Source organism: Anopheles aquasalis, chromosome X (assembly GCF_943734665.1).
Source record: "Anopheles aquasalis chromosome X, idAnoAquaMG_Q_19, whole genome shotgun sequence".
Taxonomy (NCBI): domain Eukaryota; kingdom Metazoa; phylum Arthropoda; class Insecta; order Diptera; family Culicidae; genus Anopheles; species Anopheles aquasalis.
The window spans coordinates 7,531,123-7,554,418 of NC_064876.1; the positions used below are offsets into that span (position 1 = coordinate 7,531,123).

A 23,296-nucleotide genomic window follows, 5' to 3' on the forward strand; every position below is an offset into this window, starting at 1 on the left:
TGGAGAATAACGCATGCACGCGTTAAGCATTCCTTTATTCGTCAATGTCACTTCCCCTTTCGTCGCACAACTACGATAAGCAGGTAGGTTGGTAGGGGAGCTAGAGTCCTGAAATGAATTGCTATTGTATACGCATGCTGCTGTTTTTTTGTCGAGCGGCTAATCGTAATTCCCGTGAAGTACATAGGCAATACATACATCTTACTCACACAAACATGCATACATGTACACGCACACACACAAAGTGAAGGCTGAAAGGTTGTTGTTCAATGGCCCACACTAGTATTCGATTGGAAAAATTGATGAGGAATGTGTGCGTTGCACACACGAGACCGCTACAACGGGGCTCCCGGGGGAGGGGCAAAGCTCGTGCGATTGTTTTTTTTAAAATAAGACTGCCTTTAGTAGTGGTTGCGCCGTGTTCATCTACTCATCACGAGCCACTACTTGCGCTCGCCATCACCATTGCCTTGATCCCGGCCGTCGGCCGCCGAACTGCCACCCTCCGACTGGTCGATGTAGTTGTCCCGCCCGGGTATGCCGGTACCGTGCGAATCGCCCAGCCACGGATAGACAGCCGGACAGTCGAAGCAGGTTTCCATGTAGCGGGTGTCGCTGATGTTCGAGGTCGGCTCCTTGAACGCCAGAGCGCACTTGTTCGAGTTGTTGCACGGTTTGGGCGTATGCGTCGTCCTGCCCTCGCACCGCCATGGCTCGTACCCGCCCAGCTGCTTCGTCGTCTTCGGATCGGTGATCCACGTCAACGCTTGCGTGATCGTGACGAACCAAACGTCCGGCCTAGCGACACAAGGATATTGTGAGTGAGTGAGTGGGATGCAGCCCTCCCCCCTCCTGACGTTTTCATGGTAAGTACTTACAGTGTTTGCGCCCAGTCGATGAACTTGTGCAGACCCTTCTCTAGTTCCTTGATCTGGAACCAGTTCGTGTGGAACGGCATCATGTACGGTGCCTTGTTCTGGTAGTAGTAGCGCTCAAAGTCCTCCTGCAGCCAAGCGAACACCTCCTCGGCGTCATGGTTGTGCAGCACGCACTGGTCCATGTACGGACAGTGACCGCCCTCGTAGCTCTCGACGAAGTGCGCATTCAACGGGACCTCCCAGATTCCCGGGAACGACTTGGTCGGGCAGGTGCCGCTCTTGCACTCGTGCGGGATCTTGTAGTCGAGCGTGTACGGCCACACCGGGACCGGGTTCGGCGGGACGCTGATCGAGCTGTCGTAAATGAAGCCAAAGTCCTCGATCACCTTGTACTGCGTGTTGCGGCCCGGCTTCAGGAACGGTGCCCGCATCCCGTTGATCTCGTTCGCCGACACGTTCGAGAAGTGTTTCAGTATCGAACGCATGCCAATCATCTCGCCCACCCACTCCTCGTACCCCTTGTCCTGCAGCCCCATCTGCAACGAGATCGTTTCCACCGCGATCTCGTGGCCATCGCTCGCCAGCGTCTGCACCTGCTGGTAGTTGCTGCAACGATCACAGATCACAGTACAAGCGGATTATCAAGAGAGGATCAAAAGCCAAAAGCCTCAACAATCAGATCCTACCAGTAAAAATAGCATCATCGCAAAATTGCATAAATTCAACGATTACATAGATTAACCCTGCTGTGACCTTAAAACAACTCACTAATTTTATCTTCGTGGACCATGGTGTATTTTCTATGGAAATGGCTATATAAACGATTGAGTTTGGAACGCTTTGCGTTTATAACCAGAAGATATTGAATTATTCAGCTATATTTTGGTTTTAAATTAGTATTATTAACTATAAACATGTTATTTTATTGTAATATTGGCCCACAATCCAACTCACACAAACGAATTTAGACCGGAAAAAAGACATTGTGTAAGAAAATGAGACATTTTTCAGTCTGTGTTATTTCATTCTGGTGCTTAGACATACATACTTGTCGTGATTTAAATGATTTAGCCAGCAATTTACTAGAAGAAAATGATTGAATTCTGCCTTATATACACTCAGAAAATCAAAAAAAAAACTAATACTGAAACTGCATACGATTGGGGTGACGAAATTAAGTGTTTTAATGACAAATGTTATGAAAATCCCAAAATCAATAGAGAAAGGAGGATCTGTTATTCGTTGCTGTTTAGATTCCTGTGGAGCGATAAGCCATTCCTCGAAGATTGGAAGAGCATTACGTTTTCACGATGTCGATAGACAAAGACACACCCGTAACTCCGATAAAATCACTCCTATTCGAGATTGTTGGATCGAGGCGTAGAAGTTATTCTACAAATGCCATGAATATGTGTTTTACAAATTCTAAAATTGCCATGTATAAGTATATCAGCTCATCAACCAGACGATCTCGCACAGCTCATCACTTTCATCGATACTAGTACCTTCAACGACCCTAAAGCGTGGTCAGTGCCGGTGCTGTAAAAGATAATCCAATGTGAAATGTACCGTGTGTGGTATATTTGTGCGCAGAAATAATAGAGAAATGTGTAAAAACACAATACATACACCTCTCTCGATTGGCATACTTTCAGCGTTTTGTAGCAGAAATTTAAATGGTATAGGTCCACGGAGCATAAATCCTAGTGTAAACGATGTTTGCAAGCGATTTGCCTCACTATATTTCCTGTTTGTGGTTTGCATTAATAGTGAGTGATCATTACTAGCGTTTTAAATCTTTTTCTTTGGAAAAAAGATCCTATTTTCCTCACAAAAGTCGATAAAAGTTCAGTGTAATTCGGATTACGCGTCTCAACCCGGTCATGTAAACATGTTAAAGTGTAAATTAATTTTATATTTACGCTTCAGTTTACGCTTCATGTATCCCCGGCTTTATGATTTTTTGATGCTACCAACCTTAAAAAAATCCAGTAAAATTTTCAAGTCGTTCTATTTACAATTACCCAAGTTATTGACGTTCAAGTGAAGCTACTTTTGTGTTAAGAAAAATTTTGGATTCAAAGCAATTTCGTCACAAGTCAAAGAAAACCATGGATAAAATCAACGAATTGGGCTTCGAATTGCTTCCCCACAAACCGAAGAGCGTCCGTACAGTGGGCGGAGAAGCAATTCGACGGGGTGCATTGAGGAAGCGCGGCAGCCACTTTGAAAACAACTTTTTCATGCCCAAATGTTTATGTGCTGTACTGAAAATCGTGCCTTTTGATAACATCAAGGCATCAGTAATCTCTTGCAACTTCACTTTACGGTTGGAAGGTATCAATTTTTCTTCTTTTTCGACGTTTCTTGCCGTAACGCCTCATTTGGACGAACTGAGCGTCGGTGTCTTTACGACCACGTCTAAACTCCGCAAACCAGCACTTAACACTTGATGTTGACGGGGCAGATTCCTTATAACACTTTTCAAGCCATTTGTGGGCTGTGACGGTATTTTTTCCAGTCTGGTGTCAGCCATCAAGTGATCTTACAAACTGAGAAGTGAGAGAGGAAGGAGAAACTGGCCCGGTGCCTGACTGTAAATAGCACCAAAACGTAATGGAGCGGTTACACGCTACGATTTTGATCGTTCGATCTGGTTGGACGATCTAGATCGAAATCGCACGGGAGCGTCTACATGCTACGATTTTGATCGGCCGATCTCATGCGATAACTATAATCTTTACTTTTTACTCGTCAAAAACATTCGTAAAGGGCAATAAATTTCGGTAAAAATAGCGCGAACAACAACAAAGGTCTCCCTTCTAGAATAAAACAACAAAAATTTAATTTACATACAACGCCCCTGAATGTATGTAAATTGGCCCAATAATAATGCCCTGCTGCTTTATTTGCTGCGATATCGCGGTCAATCTGCGTTTAATTCGGAGAGCTGTCAAATTTTCCCGTCTAGACGCAACGATCTAGATCGTCCAACCAGATCGAACGATCAAAATCGTAGCGTGTAAACGCCCCATAAAAGAGCGCTGGTGAAAATGGCACCAAAAAGTCTGCGAGCCGACACAACGTAGGTAGGGACCCAACCTGCCAACAGAGACACCAACACCATTGCATCGGCTAATCAATTTGCGATACTAGCCGACGCAAATGACCAAGATCCGTCGACCGTTCAGACGATAACGGTAAATAATTGCGCTACTAAGCAACCGCCGATAATCATAGACAGCAATGAACTGGGGGACGTGCACAAAAAGATAATAAGTGCTGGAGTGGTGGACTACACTACCAAATTCACAAAGAACGGTATTGAAATATGTACAAATTCTAAAAAGACTACAAAGCCGTGATGGATAAGCTTTCATCACTAAAAACGAACTACTATACCTTCCAACCGGAAGATGAAAAAACTACAAAAGTGGTGCTACAAGGGCTATGCAGAAGCATAGCGCCCGACCTCGAAGAGGAACTCAAATCGTTGAGTATTTTTCCTACGGCTATAAAGGAGCTGACGATAAAAAACAAACGTTACGATGACCAAATAGCTTTACTATTGCATTTCCCTAGCGGGACAATTAACTTAAAAACGCTGCGGGACACAAAATTCCTGCTACACTGCCGCGTGTATTGGAGTTACTACTCCAAGAACAGCAGTCCAATGCAGTGTAAAAACTGCCAAAAAATAGGCCATGGTGCAAACAATTGCCACACCACCCAAAGTGTGTAAAATGTGGATAACCACATCCATCAAAGGATTGTCCCCTAAGCGACAGCCCAGCAAGAGTAGAGGGCATTATCCCCTAAAATGAGCAAACTGCTCCGGAAACCATCCTGCTACTTTTAGGCAATGCCCTGCTCGCCCAACACAGGTACCAAAAACACAAACCCAACAAATTAAAAATCCTCCTCCTCCTTCTATGGATTTCAACTCTTTCTCCCTGCTGCCTAACATAGGTAACAATACCCAAAACCTACACGACTGGAGCAAGAAATACGCACCAACACAACCTCAGCAAAGCAGCTCTGACAAAGAGGAACACTTCGACCATGAAGAGATCGTACTAATTTTACATGAAACCTTTACCTGCCTTAATAAGTACAGGATCAAAGAGGACAAAATAAAGGTCATCTTTAAAATCATCCAGAAGTAGTGTCAAACATGAATACTCCATCTGCCGTAAAAATATCACACTGGAACTGCAATGGCATTTCTAGGCAAAAAATTTAGCTTGTGCATTTTCTCAAAAACCATCAAATTGACATCTTAGCGGTGTGCGAAACAATCCCCAAACCCGAAGTAAAATTCTCAATCCCTGGTTATCATATACACAGGAGAGACAGAACAGATGGTGCCAAACGTGGCCCTCTTAATCAAAAAAGGTATTCAACACAACATTGCAAAAGACATCCACCTACAAACCATTGAAGCAATAGGCATCACAGTAAACATCAACAGAAAGCAAATCAAAACCGTTTCAGCATACCACCCCGGTGTTAACAAGGAGCAACAAGGGTTCAAAAGCGACCTAACCAAGCTAACAAGTAACAGACAAGAATACCTCATCTGTGGCGATCTAAAAGCTCGCCATAGGATGTGGAACTGTAAAACTGCAAACTGGGTTGGAAAAGCGAGGTATCTTTGTAATCCAGCACCCAAATACACGTACATACAATCCTTCTTGTGCCTAATTTGATCCATGAACAATACACTTTGTTTCATAATGATAGCCTCACCCTGGTTTTTCGATCTTGCGCTCGAAGAAAGCGCCCCAAAAATAATTAAAAATACTGTAAAAGTTCCTTGCGCACTGCAACATTTTTCATGCTCGCTGTAAGCATGCCAACCCGCATTTCCAGGCAATTAATAGTAACGGAGGAGTTACTGATTGTAAATAAAATAACATTGATAGCCTAATGAACTATTTTCCATCTTAATTTAATTTTTTTGTAGCGTGTGGCTATCATTATGAAACACCTTATTTTTGGATTTTTGGGTCCCGAATCCACAATATTTAATATTTTTTCAAAATTCAAACGGCATACGTCTTTTAACGATGAAAGGAACATTTACAGTATTTTTAATTATTTTTGGGGCGTTTTCTTCGAGCGCAAGATAAAAAAATCAGGGTGAGGCTATCAATATGAAACATTGTATAGACCTATCTCTTACCAACAGTCACCTAGCCACAACAACTCCTGTCACCAGCACAGAGCTTTCCTCTGACCACTCGCCAGTACTATTCCAAATCAAACTCACAGAACCAAGAGAACTCACCACAATCAGAATATTCGACTACGGCGTAGCAAACCGGAAACTGTTTAGAATAGCCATAAGTAACGAAATTGAGCTAAATAACATACGAACATTAGTTCGACCAACTAATTAACAATATTTCTGCCACAATCCAGAAAGCGCACAAAAAAGCAGTCCCACAAGTTACCCCCGGCCAATACAACATCATAATCCCAGAAAACATAAAAACAATGATCAAAGTCAAAAATATGTACAGACGAATATGGCAACGAAATCGAAAGAACACACAAGCGAAATTGTTTTACACTTCTCTCGAAAAAACGATTAGCGAAAAAACTAATACACTACGAATCGAAAACTGGGATGAAACTCTATCAAAAATTAACACCAAACACAACAACAACAAAACCCTTTGGAGAATAGTAAAACATCTTAAAAACCAAAAACAAACCATTCCTCCCTTTGAAAATGAATGGAATTCTCCTAATGAGTGCAGAAGAAAAATGTGAGGCTATAAGCTCCCACTTTAAACACTCCTACTAACTAACAGCCAATTCCAATAGCACCATGGATAAACAGTGAACAAAAAAATTCAAGCCATGAAACATTTCCCCCAACCCTCCTGATCAAACCACTAGAAATCACAAACATTATTAAAAACTGAAAGCCAAAATATCCACTGGTTGAGACAACATCAACAACAAAAGCATCAAAAATCTACCCAACAATGCTAGTATCCAAATTACACATATACACATATATTCAATGCCTGTCTAAACTTTGGTTACTTTCCCTATGCCTTGAGTCACTCAAAAATAGTTCCAATACCCAAACCGTCTAAAAACATAGGGCCCTATTGCGTGTGTCTTGTCTTGGAAACAAGACTGCTTCACAGCTGATGAAAAAACTCAGCAATCATGTTTTGAATTAGTGAATGAACCGGTACTTTTTTGTGAGTCCGAATACACAACAGTTCCTAATACGACCAAAAAAATCACTAACACCACCAAAAACCAACATCGTTACCTATCATTGGTGACTTTGACGAAACGGAAAAAATCGACCGAAACTCTACCGAGCCTCACTTTTCCAGTCGTGTATCTTTTGGTACCAGACTGCGAGTCTGTGAAATGAGACTCAAATTAAAGATGCTTGTTGCGATTTCTGCAGCTAAACAAACAAATCCAAACGATTTCTTGAACTTAGGGAGCAGACGTGTGGAAACAGTTTTTTTCCTGAATTTTTGGATTTATTTGTGTCCGGGTCGCCGGCGAAAAATTGCTCAAAAATGCACAAATCATTACAGAAAATTGTAAAAGATTGGAAATTCTCAACTCCTGGTGACTAGCGCGTTTGCGACTCAAGTCCGCTTAGTTGTTCGCAGAACCCTCTGCTTTCAGTGATCACTCCGCCTAGATAAAGCCGCCTGGTTCTGTTTGACGAGTGTCCCTGATAACTGTTATCACCGGAGAAGAGGTGTCCAAATCCTGCTAGGCTTTATTTGCAAATAAAAAAAGGATAAAATTGATCACAGTGGACTTCACTCTAGTCACCAGTTGAGCGGTGTCGTTTTTGGTACCCATTTTTTTATTTTCGTCGCAGTTGCTATTGATATTTCATTCAACTGTATGAACCAGTTCATGCTGATTTTTTTCACCAGTTTCGGGCACCAGTTACAGCAGTCTTGTTTTCAAGACAAGACACATGTAATAGGGCCCATAGCCTCCATCAAAACTACAGACCCATCAGCTTGCTCAGCTGCCTGGGGAAAAATCGCAAAAACAATAGCCGATAGGATAAACCAACATTCAAACAATAACCACATAATCCATAAACCAACTACACAATTTGGCTTCCAAAAATCACTGTCAACCACCCACCAACTAGATAGACTAACCAGTAATACAGTGGTAGACATTCGTTTAGGCGAACCTAGAGGTTCAGGAGTAAAACGGCAATAACTTATGAACGGATTTATAAATTCAAGGTATCGACCTATTATTGTGTTGGTACATATGTGACTAGTACACACGTAAAATATGATTCAGATATGTGGGTATTTGAGATCTCTGTGAGGCAAAATGTGAACAAATGTCATATGTCATCGGTTGTTTAGCTAGACATTCGTTTAACCGAAGTGCACGAAAAACATAATATTTCGCATCGTTTTCGAACAAATGCAATTTTTGTGTTTGAAGCTCAATAGTAGAGCTAATCTAGATTATTTTAAGCTTTAGACATACTCATTTTGATAACACCCTGATTTTTAAATATTTCTTTAAAAAACTGGGTTAGAGCTAAGTGACTTACGGAAGTAATCCGACAAATAATCAAATTCTGTATGGTTTACTGCTACTCTAATCATTCCATTGGTTCAAATATTCACAGATAAGAGAAAAATATGTATTATTTCTTTTGAAAAATATGAAATGGTGAAATTATACCTCCATTAACTATGAACAAAATAGTGTCCTAACGGTAAAAAAAATCGGATTATACCTAAAATAACCAACAATCTATCTTCTTGTGGGCTTATTACAAGAAATATGGTTAAACCAGTAATAATTAAACTCATTTTAAACAACATGTGCCACAGAAAATAATGAAAATGATTGAAAATTCGAAGCAAAGCCATAGTTTATTGATACCCATAAGGACAACCGGCTGTTTTACCATGAATTTAGTTAAATAAAGGCAAAATGTAGTATTTTCACAGCAAATAAGTATTCTTTTGACGATTTGGATGGATAAAACCGTTATTGGTATGATTTCAACCATAAGGGACCCACCATACCACACCGTATGTTCCAAACTACATCTCGTTATAAAGGGTTTGATGTCGTAAGTGACTTGCTCATCATGCGCAGTTTCCCAGTTGTTTAAATTAAACGCAAATGGTTTCAGTTATTTACAAGGAGCATGTAAAAGACGTTTTAATACATCTCATTGCGACAAACGAGGTGTAAGACCATATATTTCAGTAAGATAACAAATTAACTCATTTTCGCCAACAATTGAATGCATGGTTTGAAGACAATAACGTCGCCTTTTCCAAAAGTTTGACATGAATTTATTACTGCTATGACCAATAAAACCTTTTGTGTTTGTTATTTAGATTTGTTTTTGCAAAAGATCGCTAAATTCCAAATATTTCGAGTTTATGTCAAGTCATGGAAGACTGTTAGACTAAAAATTTATAGGAAGCCCAATAAATCTTATCGGAACCTATGGCAAATGATACTTTTGGATTTGTTAGAAATGCAGGCAATAATAAAAAATACCAACTTGCACATTGTGTCCAAAAACTATTGGAAAAATGTGATTTTCAAGCAGTTCGGCTAAACGAATGTCTATGTGAAATTTTCATATTTTCCTCATATTTTCTCGAAAAAACATCATTCTCGTTTTTTGTTAATACATGTGTTAAAGAACGGTAATACAGGGTGAGGCAAAAAAACTGCAACACAGTTAAAACGCCATATATTTTTCATTTTTGTTAGGATTTTATTGAATAAAACCAAAAAATGTTGGGAATTTCATAAACTTTCAGAATCAGTTTATTTTTTTACGGTATGTTACTTTTTAGTGGAATTATGGTATTGAGACCGTGAAGAGGCCTTGCTTCGCTTGGCCGCAAGTGATGAAATTCTGAACTTTGTTTTCTTTGATGAGAAACCATTCGTTATCCTGTAGTTTTTAAACGAAAAAAAATATGGGATTTAGTTTCCAGGAAAGTCAGCTGAAAATTTACACCCTCGGCTGGCCACCAGGACGCATAAACCGGGTTGATAATGAGTTGAGATGCGATAACACGCAATTTTTTGCATTATTCGCTCATTTTCGTTCGGTGGATCCGATATAAATCAACAAATTAATGTTTCTAAAGCTATTAAAAGGTTCATTGCAGTCCTAGAAATGCAAACAATTCATGCGAAACCCCTAAAGACTCCAACAGGACTCTGTATCTTCCCTCAAAGCAACCGAGACATGAGATTAGCGTAAAGAAACATTTCACACTTCATTTCCATGTCTCATTGGCTGTCAATATCTATGGACGCAAAAGGTACAGGACTTCTCCGTTTGCGGTATTTTGAAGGGCAAGGTTAGACCTAAAAAGTGACATAGTTTTGAACAGTTTATGCAAACGCTTCACTAAGAATGAGCCAAAATACCACAAAGCACTCTGCGGGCAACGAGCGATGGTTTCTTCTACCGTCTCAAGATCATAATTCGCCCAAACAGTAACATACCATAAAAAACTGAACTGATTCTGAAAGTTTATGAAATTCCTGACGTTTTTTGGTTTTACTCAAAAAATTCCAAACAAAAATGAAAAATATATGGCGTTTTAAATGTGTTGCAGTTTTTTTGCCTCACCCTGTATATATCGTTCCTATTAATCAAAATGGAAAACGGATGGCTAGTTTGAGAAAAATCTCGAAAAAACTTAGTTCGGCTAAACGAATGTCTACCGCTGTAGAAGATCTAAACTTAATAGGAAAAACAAGCTACTACTGTACACAGCAATTATCCGACCCACCATTACATACGGCTCTGCCATATAGAGTAGCAGTGCAAAGACACACACAATAAAACTACAACGAATCCAAAACAAATTCTTAAAAATAATCCTAAACCTGCCCCCCTGGCACAGCACAGCAAAAGTTCATACTCTAGCTGAAATTTAAAAACCCTCTAAACACACGTTAAAAATCAATAAGAAGTACTGGTACGACTGCGCAAGAAACGACGAATTTAAAAACCGTCACACGTGACTTTTGTACATAGTTTAGAAAGTAGGGAAGGGTGAAGGAGCTAAGTTTAGGTAGATTAACATTTATTTATTTTATTTCTTTGTACATAAACGGGGTAAGGGTAGGGAATAAGATTATAGATATAAAAAAAGGTCAAAACAACAACACAGGTTGAAATTCCTGTCACTAAGCCCACACCACTCGAAAGGTAGCATAATTAACATTACACACCAGTTACACTACGAAGAACAAATCAAATTAATGAGGAGAAGCATGAGCTGAACCCACTGTAAACACAACCTCGATGTTATATCTATTATATTAATAATAAACGAAAGTTTTGGAAATAAAAACGGTATTTTTTCCCATCAAATAACAATGATAATCCATTCTTTGAATTCATGCTTTTTCTTAACACAAAGTAGCGTCACTTGAACGTCAATAACTTGGGTAATTGTAAACAGAATAACTTGAAAATTTGACAGGATTTTTTTGAAGGGTGGTAGTATCCAAAAACCATAAAGCCGGCGATACATGAAGCGTAAACTCTCGTATAAACTCAGAGTGTAATGCCAAAAAGTTTACATTTGCCGTTTACACGGTGTAAAAAAGATTATAGGTCCACGGAGCATAAATCCTAGCGTAAACGCTGTTTGCAAGCGATTTGCCTCACTATATTTCCTGTTTGTGGTTTGTATTAATAGTGAGTGATCATTACTAGCGTTTTTAATCTTTTTCTTCGGAAAAAAGATCCTATTTTTCTCACAAAAGTCGATAAAACTTCAGTGTAATTCAGATTACACGTCTCTACCCGGTCATGTATACATGTTCAAGTGTAAATTAATTTTATATTTACGCTTGAGTTTACGCTTCATGTATTTATTTTTAGGAACTTTATTTTATAATATTATTATTTTTTATTTATGAACTGAAATGTATATTTATTGTTATTTGCTGAAAATAGAACCATATTGAAAATTTCAAGAGTTGTTTTTAGTTTTGAAAATATAAAAAAAAACATAGAAAAATAGACCAAATAAATAATGTGGATAATGTAATAGCAGGGCTAAAAAGCTAAGCTATCTATGGGTAGGGGGGTGAGGTGTTGGCGGGGTAGATGGAATAAAAGGGGATTTACTCAAGGTTTTTTCCTCTCACCCATTCTAGATATGTGTGTTTTGTCGGTTTTTGCACAAAACATTCAGTTATTCAACCCTCGTCGGTTCTTTATAGATAAATATAAATACAATATAAAAGCAACCATAATATTCGTCGTCGGTTGTTTATCGAAGCATTGGGAATGGCTCTTGTTGATCCACTCATAGTAAGACGCAAAACAAGATCGACCGGTAGTGATACTGATAGTGTGTCTAAAAATGTTCGTCCCATTCGACATTTGACACCCATTACTAAAAAAGGCCGTTGCCACATATGCACTAACAAAACAAATCAAAATATGGGCCCAATTGCCAGTGTCTTGTCTTGAAAACAAGACTGCTTTACAACTGGTGAAAAAACTCAGCATGAACTGTATGAGCCATGAATGAAATATCAATGGCAACTGCGACGAAAATAAAAAAAATGGGTACTAGAGCGAAGTCCACTGTGATCAAATTTATCCTTTTTTTATTTGTAAATAAAGCCTAGGTGTTGTATATGAATTAGATATCTCTCTATCGGTGATAACAGTTACCAGGGACACACGTCAGACAGAACCAGCTCTATGTATGCGGAGTGATTCCGCGAACTACCAAGAGGACTTGAGAGGCAAACTCGCGAGTTAACAATAGTTTTTCGAGCTTCTCCAATCTTTTAAAATTTTCTCCAATGATTTGAGCATTTTGAGCAATTTTCCGCCGACGACCCGGACACAAATAAATCCAAAAATTCAGGAAAAAACACTGTTTCTACACGTTTGCTCGCTAAGTTCCAGAAACCGTTTGCATTTGTTTGATTAGCTGCGGAAATCGCAACAAGCATCTCCAATTTGAGTCTCGTTTGAAAGACTCGCAGTCTGTTACCAAAACGTACACGACTGGAAAAGTGAGGCTTTGTACAGTTTCGGTCGATTTTTTCCGTTTCGTCAAAGTCACCATTGATAGCTAACGATGTTGGTTTTTGGTGGTGTTAGTGATTTTTATGGTGATATTAGTAACTTTTGTGTATTCGGACTCACAAAAAACTACCAGTTCATTCACTAATTTAAAACATGATTGCTGAGTTTTTTCACCAGTTGTAAAGCAGTCTTGTTTTCAAGACAAGACACTAACAATAGGGCCCTATGTCTGCTACACGTTGTGAAAATGTGCCAAATTTGATTATGCTGACCATTCATATGATATTTGCAAGTGACGTGAGAAAAAAATTAAGAAAAACTTGAAAAATGTACTTTTTCACGGTTTATCATATTTTTCTCAAAAACCATAATTTTCTATTTGCAGACTTTACCACAAAATTTTTAGAATTTTTGACACGTAGTAATTTTTTTTGTTAAAACTGTTTTTACACCGAGAGCGTTTTTCAACCCGCTAGAGTTGGCGTTTTTTGACGCAAAAGCTTAAACTCGCTGCTCACTCCGAGATTGTACGCAGGTCGATCGAAAACACACGAAAAATATCATTATCTCAATACCAGCACCTTATCGAACGATCATAAATAGTTTAATCTACTCACAAATGCAATAACTACTGTAAATTTAACACATTCATGCCAAAACAATAGCAAAATCGAAATGCAACGCTGGTTTGTTTGCGTTGGCTCCTACGGCCGGTTCAGAAAACGCCACAATCTGTGGAATTCCACAACTTCGCGAAAAACGCTAACTTTAAGCTCAATGAAAAGCTGTTAAAAAAATGAGATTTTTGCGTGGTAACACTTGCATATATTTTTATGCGATACAAACGCGTTTTTCCAGATTGCGTCAAAAAACGCTCGTAAAACGCTGAGAAAACACTCTTGATGTGAAACCGCCTTAAAGAACATTTCAATCTTATTAATAAAAACAAGTTTGTATGTTTGTTTGTACGCACATCACTCCAAATCTACCAGGCCGATCTTCAGCAAACTTAGCACAAAGATAGCTTTTCATCCCAGATGATATTATCGGGTGTCCTTTTCCCAGGATTCCTCTCCCTTCTTCCCCCTCTCAAATACCAATGTGTTAGAAAAATGCATAACTCTAAAAGTTTTCAAACAAATTTCTCCAAAACTCACACAATTGTTGGTGATTGCTTTATCATGTGACCTGACACCATGTGGCAAAATTTGGTGCTTGCCGTGAGGGGGGGCCATCATACACCCCCGATCCTTAAAATCCATTCTAGGGAAATATGGATGTCATTTCCAATGTTTTTGGGGTCTCTAAATTGATTGGTTACATCAAAGCGGAGTTTACTCCATTCTTTTACCCTCTGCTTTCCTTCAAAGCAGGTTGACGGTGATATAAAATGAAACGGTTGGTTTTTAGTTCTTTGACAGTCATTGAGGCCAAATTTAACCCAAAAACAATGACAAAGAGAGAGAAAGAGAGAGAAAAAGAAAAAAAGAGAAAGAGAGAAAGAGAGAAAAAGAGAAAGAGAGAAAGAGAGAAAGAGAGAAAGAGAGCGAAAAAGAGAAATGGGGGATGGGGGAAGAAAGACCTCCCAGATACTGGGACTATGCGATTTTAAGATATTCCCGAAATGGTTCATTACAGAAAGAAATTGCCCATTCAAACAAAATAGGGCTTTCATTATGATATTGCACTATTTCAAATCTCACACTCTCAAGATAAAACTCAAGCTGATAGACGCGTTAGATTGTACAAATTATATCGTGCTAGAAATATGATAAGAAAAATAGACCAACGAAAAGAAACCATCCCGTACACCCATATGAAATCGGATATATCAGCTAGTGAATAACTAAAACATATCAGAGGTGGTTAGTTTTTGTTTTGCATTTTTTGGCATAGGTTGGAAAAATATGTGTATGTTGTGTATGCGCGCACAAAAACTGATTCTATGCAATTTTGGAGGGACCAATGAGGGTTAATCACAAAATAGTAAAAAACAAATATCTAACATCCCTAAAAAATGGCATACATTCAGAGTTTAATTATTTTCATTATCTGAGAGGGGAAAATGGATTTTATTACGTAATAACTGTGACATGCGATCAAGCATGTCAACGCGAGTACAAAAACCTACGGGAGACACCTGAAGCCGAGCTGCTTCGTTATTGCCGACTCTGCATTACCGATTGTTGCTAAGTACGGCTTGGCGACAGAGTCGCCTTTTTCCAGAAGTCCTTTTCCCTTCCTCTAACCCCCCCCCCCCCTCCTCCCCTCCCCCTACCCCTTTTTAAAGTTATTTTTAGGATTCTGGCATCTTTAATGGATTATTGTGCCATGTTTAAATTTCTGTTTCAAAACACAGAAACTATGCAATTCGATAGATATGAAAACAAATATCTCTTTTTTACACAAACAATTTTCAATTATTAACCCCCCATCCCCGCAAAATTATGCAATTGCATGTGACAAATGTAGGATGCTTGAATTTTAACACTCCCCCTCCACTCGCTTCTTACCTGTACTCATGCGATACGAAGAACGTGCCCTTAATATCACACCCGTTTGGATTCTTGTGCTTCCCATTGAACACCTTCCGGTAGTGCTCGTAGTTATTCAGGTTGACCGCACCGTCGAATGTCAGTAACACTATCTGCGGGATCTGCAAACGGATCGTGGAATTAGCCCTGTTCTGACACATGGTGACGCCGACAGGAGAACAGAGTTGACCTAGAAAGTCCGATCTGATCTGCTGTTGCTGTTGCTGTTCCTGCTGTTGCTCTTACCGCTTCCGGATCCAGCCCTTTCGGTACCAGCGTGCCATCCTTGTTGCAGTAACAGTACGGCAGCTCACACTCGGCGAGATTACACTTCTTGGCCAGATCGATGGGCGATTCCGTCGTCGCCGCTGGTGCTGTGAACCGCGAAACAGGAAACCGTGTGAGACGACGTGGATGAGGACGGCGATGACCTCAAGTCACTTACTTGCCGCCAGCGGTCCGCACTTGGCCTCCGCCTTGAACGTGCAGTACTTCTGGATGTCATCGAAGTAGAGCCCGGAGGGGCACCGGTTCAGGTACGGGAACCCATCGACGCACTGTAGCACAAAGAGAGGAAAAGAACGAGAGAGAGAGAGAGAGAGAAAGAGAAAGAGAGAGAGAGAGAGATTAGCGCGCTCGCCATTCTCCGTGATTAATCGATTCCTCCCAGCTCCCCAAGATTTTATTCTCATTCTATTTTCTCTGCGGCGATGCTGATGACTATGTGTCCTGGCACATGTACGATACGATGGGCTGGAATAGGGGTGGGTTGGTGCTGGAACGAAACAACCCCAATCCGGACTCCAAACCCGACGACGACGACGACGAGTGCACAATCTCGTGTCAACAGCGGTGTCAACGCAATGCAATGAAAGTTCGGGCGATGGTTTTTTGGGAGCCCCCCACAACCGTTATTAACCCAATTTCACCTCCGCTCATCCACCAGTACGACCGTTCCATTCCACTTTTCAAAGATGCGAACTGGTACCTCCAACCAACACTACCTCACCCAGCACCACCATCTCTCTCACTGGATGGAGGTCTGGAGAATTGCCAAAGGGTGCAGGAGATGAAGATGGGTTAGGGTACAACCATGGGTGCAAGCTCGGTGTTTTGTGTGAAGATCAATGATAAAGTTTTGCTCGGGGCGGCCCTATTGATTGCCTTTCCCACCCTCCCCTCCTTCCCTTCCTCTCCATTTTCCCTTCCTCTCCGTTACATACATACACACCGTTTGGCTGTTAGTTAGTCGGCTAATGTTGGCACACGAGCGCCACATAATGCTCTCTCGCGTTGCCGCCAGGAGCCAGCGGCCACCATAGAGTCTTCCTGTGTCAGCAGCAGCAGCAGCAGCAGATTGTTTGGTAGATTGCGCTCTCCAGATAACGCGATGGTGATTCTGTTTTGTTGGCAATGTCTTATCCCCGCCACCGTGCCACCAGCCTTAGCCAGCAGCAGCAGTAGCAGTAGCCTTTCAGAAGTACCCAGCCTTCCCAACGCCTCTCCGCCCCTACTCATGCGCTGCTTCCATTTTATACCGCGAGTTATGCTGCAATGTGTGTAACTACTTTCGTGCGAGTGCGGGAAGGGGGGAAGCCTATTCGGCCGGAAGCCGGTTCGGCGAAGCCTATTGCCATGTTTCAACCCACCCATTTCCCCGAAATTTCTGGGATTTAGCGCGAACCACTTAAACAGCGTGAAATATTGCAATATATCGAAAAATTATGGACAGTTTAATTGATGCCTTTTCACTTTTTTATTTGGTTTCGTTTATAGCGAGACCACTAGAACGTGTCGATCGAATCGTTTTTTTTCCACAATCCTGGGGGTGGGTACTCGATGAAATAAGTCATGTCATAATAAAAAAAGGTCAAATAAGTAAATCATCGCTTAAAACATATTTTAAAACAAGCAAACGGTGAAAAAAAAGTACAAATTACGGTCCAAACAATGATTCCGCACAAAAAAACGTCCGGCACTATAATTCCGTCGAGAGTTCCCCAGGCGTAGGACCTCCTCCTGGTTTCAACCATTTAGTTTATTTTTTTTTTTCAAGACAAGATGAAATAAAAAATGATATGCCACGATAGCACGATTTGACTGACGAACATGCATGTATTCCAAGTTCACACATGGAAAAATTGCCTATTTTTTGGACGAGAACACCCACCCATTCACGCTGAATTAATTGGCATCCAATCCAGTATGCAGTGTGCATGCATCAGTTCGTCAATAATTGTGGGGCGCGTGTGTAGGAGCCGCCGGAAGCTGCTTCCACTGTTGTTGCTGCTGTTGCACTTGTTGTTGTTGTTGTTGTTGTGGTGGTGGTGCTTCGCGTCATATAATAAGAGATTAAGCCAGCCAGCCAGTCCTGGTTTGCCAGCTCCAAATGGTCAAAAACCCGCTAAAAAGCAATCAGGGCATCCAAGAAAGAGACAGAGAGGGGAGACAGGAGGTGAGGTATCATCGCGCAGCAATTGCCCAAAAGCTCCACCGCTGGCCCTCAGCTGGCCTGATGTCCGTACACCTTACACCACTCCGCCTGTACCTATTCCGGACCTGAAAGCGAGCGATGTGAAAATGAAAATGAGCTGCTCCTTTCGTTTCCCCACCCTTCCTCCCATTCACGATCCCCGTGCAGTCTCTGTCCTTCACGAAAGAACAATGTAGAGGGCGTCCGGGAATGGGAATGGAACGGAAAGCAGAACAAAAACACCCTATTGCCTTAGTAACCGTGACAGGAAGGGTCCTGGAACTTGGAGCCGGGAAGAAGAAAACGGCCTGCGAAAAGGGCGCGAAAATATGGGACAAAGCATAAGCGCACCTTCGTCTCAGAAGGAGCGGTGGCAGAGTGGAGAAGGAAGGAACGGAACAACAAAGTCATTTCCCGTAAGCAGCAGCAGCAGCAGCAGCAGTAGGATGGGCCAGGACGAACGGCTCCGCAGAAGTCTCTCTCTTTCTCTTTCTCTCTCTCTCTCTCTCTCTCTCTCTCTCGTTTTCTTTCTCTATCTCTCTCTCCTTCTCCGTCGGACTGTCCAAAAGCCGGTCAAAAGCCACTTTCGCACTCTTCACCTATATAACTATAGTCGCTGAATTTTAAACCAGTTTCAATGTTTGCAGTCTCCGCGAGCGAGCAAGCGAGCAGCAGTAGATACAGTAGAGAGAGAGAGAAAGAGAGAAAGAGTGAGAGAGAGACTGAGAGAGAGAGACTGAGAGAGAGAGACTGAGAGAGAGAGAGAGAGAGAGAGAGAGAGAGAGAGAGAGAGAGAGAGAAGAAGAATCTCGTTGGGGAGGAAAGGAGGGATAAGTTTTCACCGAGTTGGGTTTTGCCGTGAGCGTCAAGATGGCCCCGTTCCACCACCCACCTGCCCAACCTACCATTTTCCGCCTCAAACCGTTTTTTTTTACTGCCCGATATTTTTTGTTGTTGTTCTTCTTCCTTTTTCCCTTCTGTGCAGTTGCTGCTGGTGGTGCTTCTGCTGCCACCATTTCCATTTCCCTTTCTTTAACACCCCCCCCCCGCCTCCCCGGGACTAACCATTCTATGGCGCTGTGTATGGAGCCGTTGCATTAGAAGAACATTCGTGCTGCTTTGTGCAGTTAAAAATTTGCAAACCGACAACCGACCGAGTCGAGTCGAGTCGAGTGTTTCCGCGGCGCGCGCACTGTCTGTGTCTGTGCTTTGTGTACGTTTGTATGTTTGCAGAAAAAATTAAAACCTCTTTTCTCCTGCCCTGCCTGTGTGCCCTGTGTTTGTCCTGTGTGTATATGCGGGGGCGCTTGGTCTTCAAACAAGTGTTGATGGTGCGATGCTTTGAAGATGCTTTCGAAGATGACGAAGCGATGGTGGTGGTGGTGGCAGCGGGGCGGGGAATTAGATTTGACAAAGCTTTTGGATTCAGAATACTACCGAACAGCAGCAGCAGCAGTAGCAGCATCGTAGTAGCGTGCAATAGTAGAGAAGCTCGGACAGCGAATGACCTAGCAACTACTAGCCGCATCCCTGCAAAAGATCATTTAGGAATTCGAGCCGAGCGAACGTGTGAGGTTAAAATTGCGGGCTACCTATTCTCTAGAAGGGCGAGTGCTGTTGGAGCCACGCCAAGCCCTAGGCAATCGATCGAGCAAACGGGAAACGGGATGTGTTGTGGTGCTACTGTTGCCGTACTCAATCTTCAATTAAGCGATTTTCGAAGGAACCAAACTAGCCAAAAATTGCCTACAACTAGCTGCCGATTACCACCGAACCTCCCCCGGCCATTTAACTCGCAACACGTTGTCGTTGTCGCAACGCATAGCCACCCACTCACCCGCATGCCCCCTCTTCCTCTCACTACCGCAACGCGCGCCGCGTCCACTCGAAAGAAAAGGAGGAAACCCGGGGCGTGGGGTTGCAAATTTTTTTCGTTTTTGTTTTTTTGACAATTTGTCTTTCGCCAAATTAGCGGGCGTTTAAGCGTCCTCGCACCGGATGAAGGTTAAAGGGACGCAGTAAGTGAGGATGGAAATTTGGAGAGCCGTGACCGTGGGCCTGTCCCTTTTTAAAAGTAATTATTCCATTAAACACAGGGAATGCGCGAAGATGGCGTCCGGCCCGGTGTGGAGGGAATGGTCCAGACCGCAAAAAAGCTGCCTTGGCAGACAGGCAAACCTTGTCGGCCGGCCTGCCAGCAGCCCTTAATGGGTTTTGCGGTTGAGAATGTTGATGATAGATGGATGGTTTTGACGGTGGGGGGGAGGGGGGGGGGGCGGTTGTGGACAACCGTGGAGGAGGGCAAATTGCCTCGGAATTCGCCTTTTACTGTCGGTCTGCTTGGGGACCTCCCGTTCACGTGCACGTGCACGGGCCCTTCACGGACTAAATATAAAAGTCCCACTCGCTGTTCACTGGGTGTCAAAATTTCCACCCGCCCTTCACCATCACCCTGTGGCAGTGTAGTCCTTTTCCCACCCACCTCCCTGGGGGGGCGAGCGGGAAATCCACAAAAATGCCAGCAAATGGCGACAAAAGACCAAGCGTAAATGAGCGCCCAACGCCTTCACGGTGCGATGACTGAGGAGGGTGGGGAGAGGGGATAAAGGGGCAGCAAACACGCAAACAACACACACATACATACAAAATCGCCCACGCATCGCCCTGGGCAGACCCCGTTGCCCCCCCCCCCCCCCCCCCCCCAAGGAAGCAAAGTCGTGTCCGAAATTTAAATCGACGACGACGACGAGGAGGACGACCCTCAGGAATGCCACCGAAATACTTATCGTTTGGCCCTTCTATTTTTTTTGTTTGTTTCCTAGCTCGTCGTTGCTCGTTTGGCCCCCGGGGATTGAAAGCCGAGTGGTGACGGGGGGGGGGGGGTACGCGGGCGGGGTAGGCGGCTCCATCATCCCCTTAGCCCCAGCGGAAGCGTGTCAAAGCATTGAAGAGAATTGACGATTGGCGATTGAGGGTGTTCGATCGGTTTCGACAGGATGTTGGTTGTGGAAGGACCTCGGAGGGAGGGTGTGGAGAGGGTGCTGCGATGCGATGCATTGCGATGTGAGAGCTCATAGCTTCCGGAGCAGGTGGAAGAGGATGTTTTGTTCGTTCGTACCTGATAGAATCGGCGACATGTGACCGGATCGGCAAAGTTACCATTCCCCTGATCCGTGGGGCATTTGAATTCCTTCTCCTCCTTGTTCTGCTGCTGTTGACCTGCGGGTCCGTCCGTCCGATTCCGCCCGGGGGTTGCAACGCGTAAACCGGAAACGAGAGAGAGAGAGAGGGGAGGAAAAACGGAGAAAAAATGGATGAAAAACGAGAACGGCAGCCAAAAAACGAAGAGGAAAAAATGAAGAAAAACAAAGCGATAACGAGGAAAATCGACGAATCAAGGGTGAAAAACGGGGTCTGGGAGGGAGAGGGGGGGGGGGGTAGAGTGAGATCTGGATGCTGGGAAGAAAATGGTAGCCAGGAGGCAAGGCAGTAAGAAAAACAATGGTGCGAATAGCGCGAGCCAGTTGGGTGGTTGGGGATGGCGGCGAAGGGGGTGCCGGGTGAGGTGTACCGGGGGTGAAAGAGAAGAATAAAAGGAAGGAAGGAAGGATGGAAGGAACCGGCGGTGGTGGTTGCGCAGAGCGGTGTGAGGGGATGAAAATGGTGTATTGAAATGCTTCCTTCTGCTCGCCCGTCCGCCGGCCCTCCCCCAGTCACCCTGCATCATCATCACTTCCGCTGCGCCTGGATCCCGGAAAATCCGATGCCGAGAACTAGGGCGAGGCTCTGTTTTTTGCCACCCTCACCCGCACCGCCCAACCAACCACCGCCCCCACCCGCCCGGAAGTCCTGGTCCATCGGGAGAGCCACCAGCATCGTCACCACAATTTGGGAAAACAAACAAAAAATTCCCTGCTCGGCGTTAGTAGAAGAGAAAAAGAAAGGAAAACTGCCCTCGCCCTCTAGGCGTGTGTGTGGTGTGTGTATGTCCTACGGCTATAAGGAACCGTTTGGTTTTTTTCTTTTTTTTTTCTTTTTTCTTTTTTTCGGTTCTTTTTGGTTCCGTCTTGTCCCGGTGTACCACGGTGGTGGACGAGTGATGCCAACTGCCGATGCGGGGGTGGTGCGATGGCCATTTAAAAGAAATCCATCCCGCGCCCGCATATACTTTCGCCATTTCCCTTCCCGGAGGATTCCTTTCTCCTCCGTCCGCCAGCTCGCCCAAATGCCAGGCTGGGCCAGGCCGGGCCAGGCTTCCTTCCGCTTTCGCTCTTTGCCTTTCGGTACTGATGGCTCCTGGCAAGCATCATCTCGGGTTATTCCTCGTCTTTGGGGGGAGGTGGAACTACTGCTAGGAAATCGGAGGGAAAGTGGGGACGCGACGGATGGAGGCCCTGATCTGAGCAACGGTCTCGGTCTCGATTCTCAAGCTGCGTTTCGCCCTCCGGTTTGCTTCCGATTACGAGAAAGAAAGTCCTTCAATCTAACCTGAAAACGGACCTGAGAAGAAGAAGGAGATGGCAACCCCGAACCTTAAACGATACGGCAGCCTCCTCCCGTCTGCTGAACTGCCACCATTAACGCCGCCCCCTTTTTTCCACCGGCCACCCACAGGGTCTAGCCTTAACATACTCTGCCTACGAGAATCTACATCCGCACTACGGACCCCTAAATTGCTGCAAAAATACCCCAGGCCGTATCTTACTCACCTTGTGAAAACAATTCCCATCTACACCCAACCCTCCCCCCCTCCCTTGGGTCCAACCTTTTAAACCGTTGCCGGTCGGAAAATGTCCTTTTACGTCGCCTTTTCTCGGTTCTTTTTGTCCTCTTCTTTTTCTCTTCCTTTCATTTGGTTCCATATACTGCCGGGGGTGGCTCGAACATTTGCACCCCCGCTACCCCCATGGTGCCACCCCTCATCGTGAGCCCAGGTCGTCAGAAGTCAAATTCATAATGTTCATAGCATAAGCGAGCGAACGGCAGAGAGCGAGGGGGGTCGGAGGACACCCTCACTACCCCTCCCAAAAAAAGCACAACCACACATACAGAACCAAAAGCGGCGACAACAAAATGGTACACAACGAATCCACCAATAGATGAGGCGCTAATATTAACTTTCAGGAAAAATTGTTGCAGTTCACCTCGAACTCCACGCCTCATATTGGACCACCACACACAGCATGGGCCTTGGTTTGATTCGTTTCGTAAAACGGTTTTCAGGCCACGCCACGCCATGTATCGGTTTTTATCGAAGGAGGAAGAAGAAGAGCTTAGGGGAACAATTTAAACGAATATGTCAACCTTTCGCCTCGCCCGCGCGCCCCGTTAA

The 23,296-nt window shown here is 43.4% G+C and overlaps 1 protein-coding gene across 1 annotated transcript in view; it reads right to left on the reverse strand.

Moving 5' to 3' along the window:
- Positions 1-23,296, reverse strand: part of LOC126570864 (chitin deacetylase 1) — a 27,076-nt gene continuing 3,780 nt past the window's right edge. Inside the window, exons 2-7 of the mRNA XM_050228926.1 lie at positions 21,083-21,183; positions 15,937-16,048; positions 15,738-15,865; positions 15,471-15,613; positions 879-1,484; positions 1-798 (exon numbers count right to left, since the gene is read on the reverse strand). Of these exons, the coding sequence (XP_050084883.1) occupies positions 444-798; positions 879-1,484; positions 15,471-15,613; positions 15,738-15,865; positions 15,937-16,048; positions 21,083-21,183 (1,445 nt within the window). The 3' untranslated portion in view covers positions 1-443. The remainder of the gene's footprint in view (positions 799-878; positions 1,485-15,470; positions 15,614-15,737; positions 15,866-15,936; positions 16,049-21,082; positions 21,184-23,296) is intronic.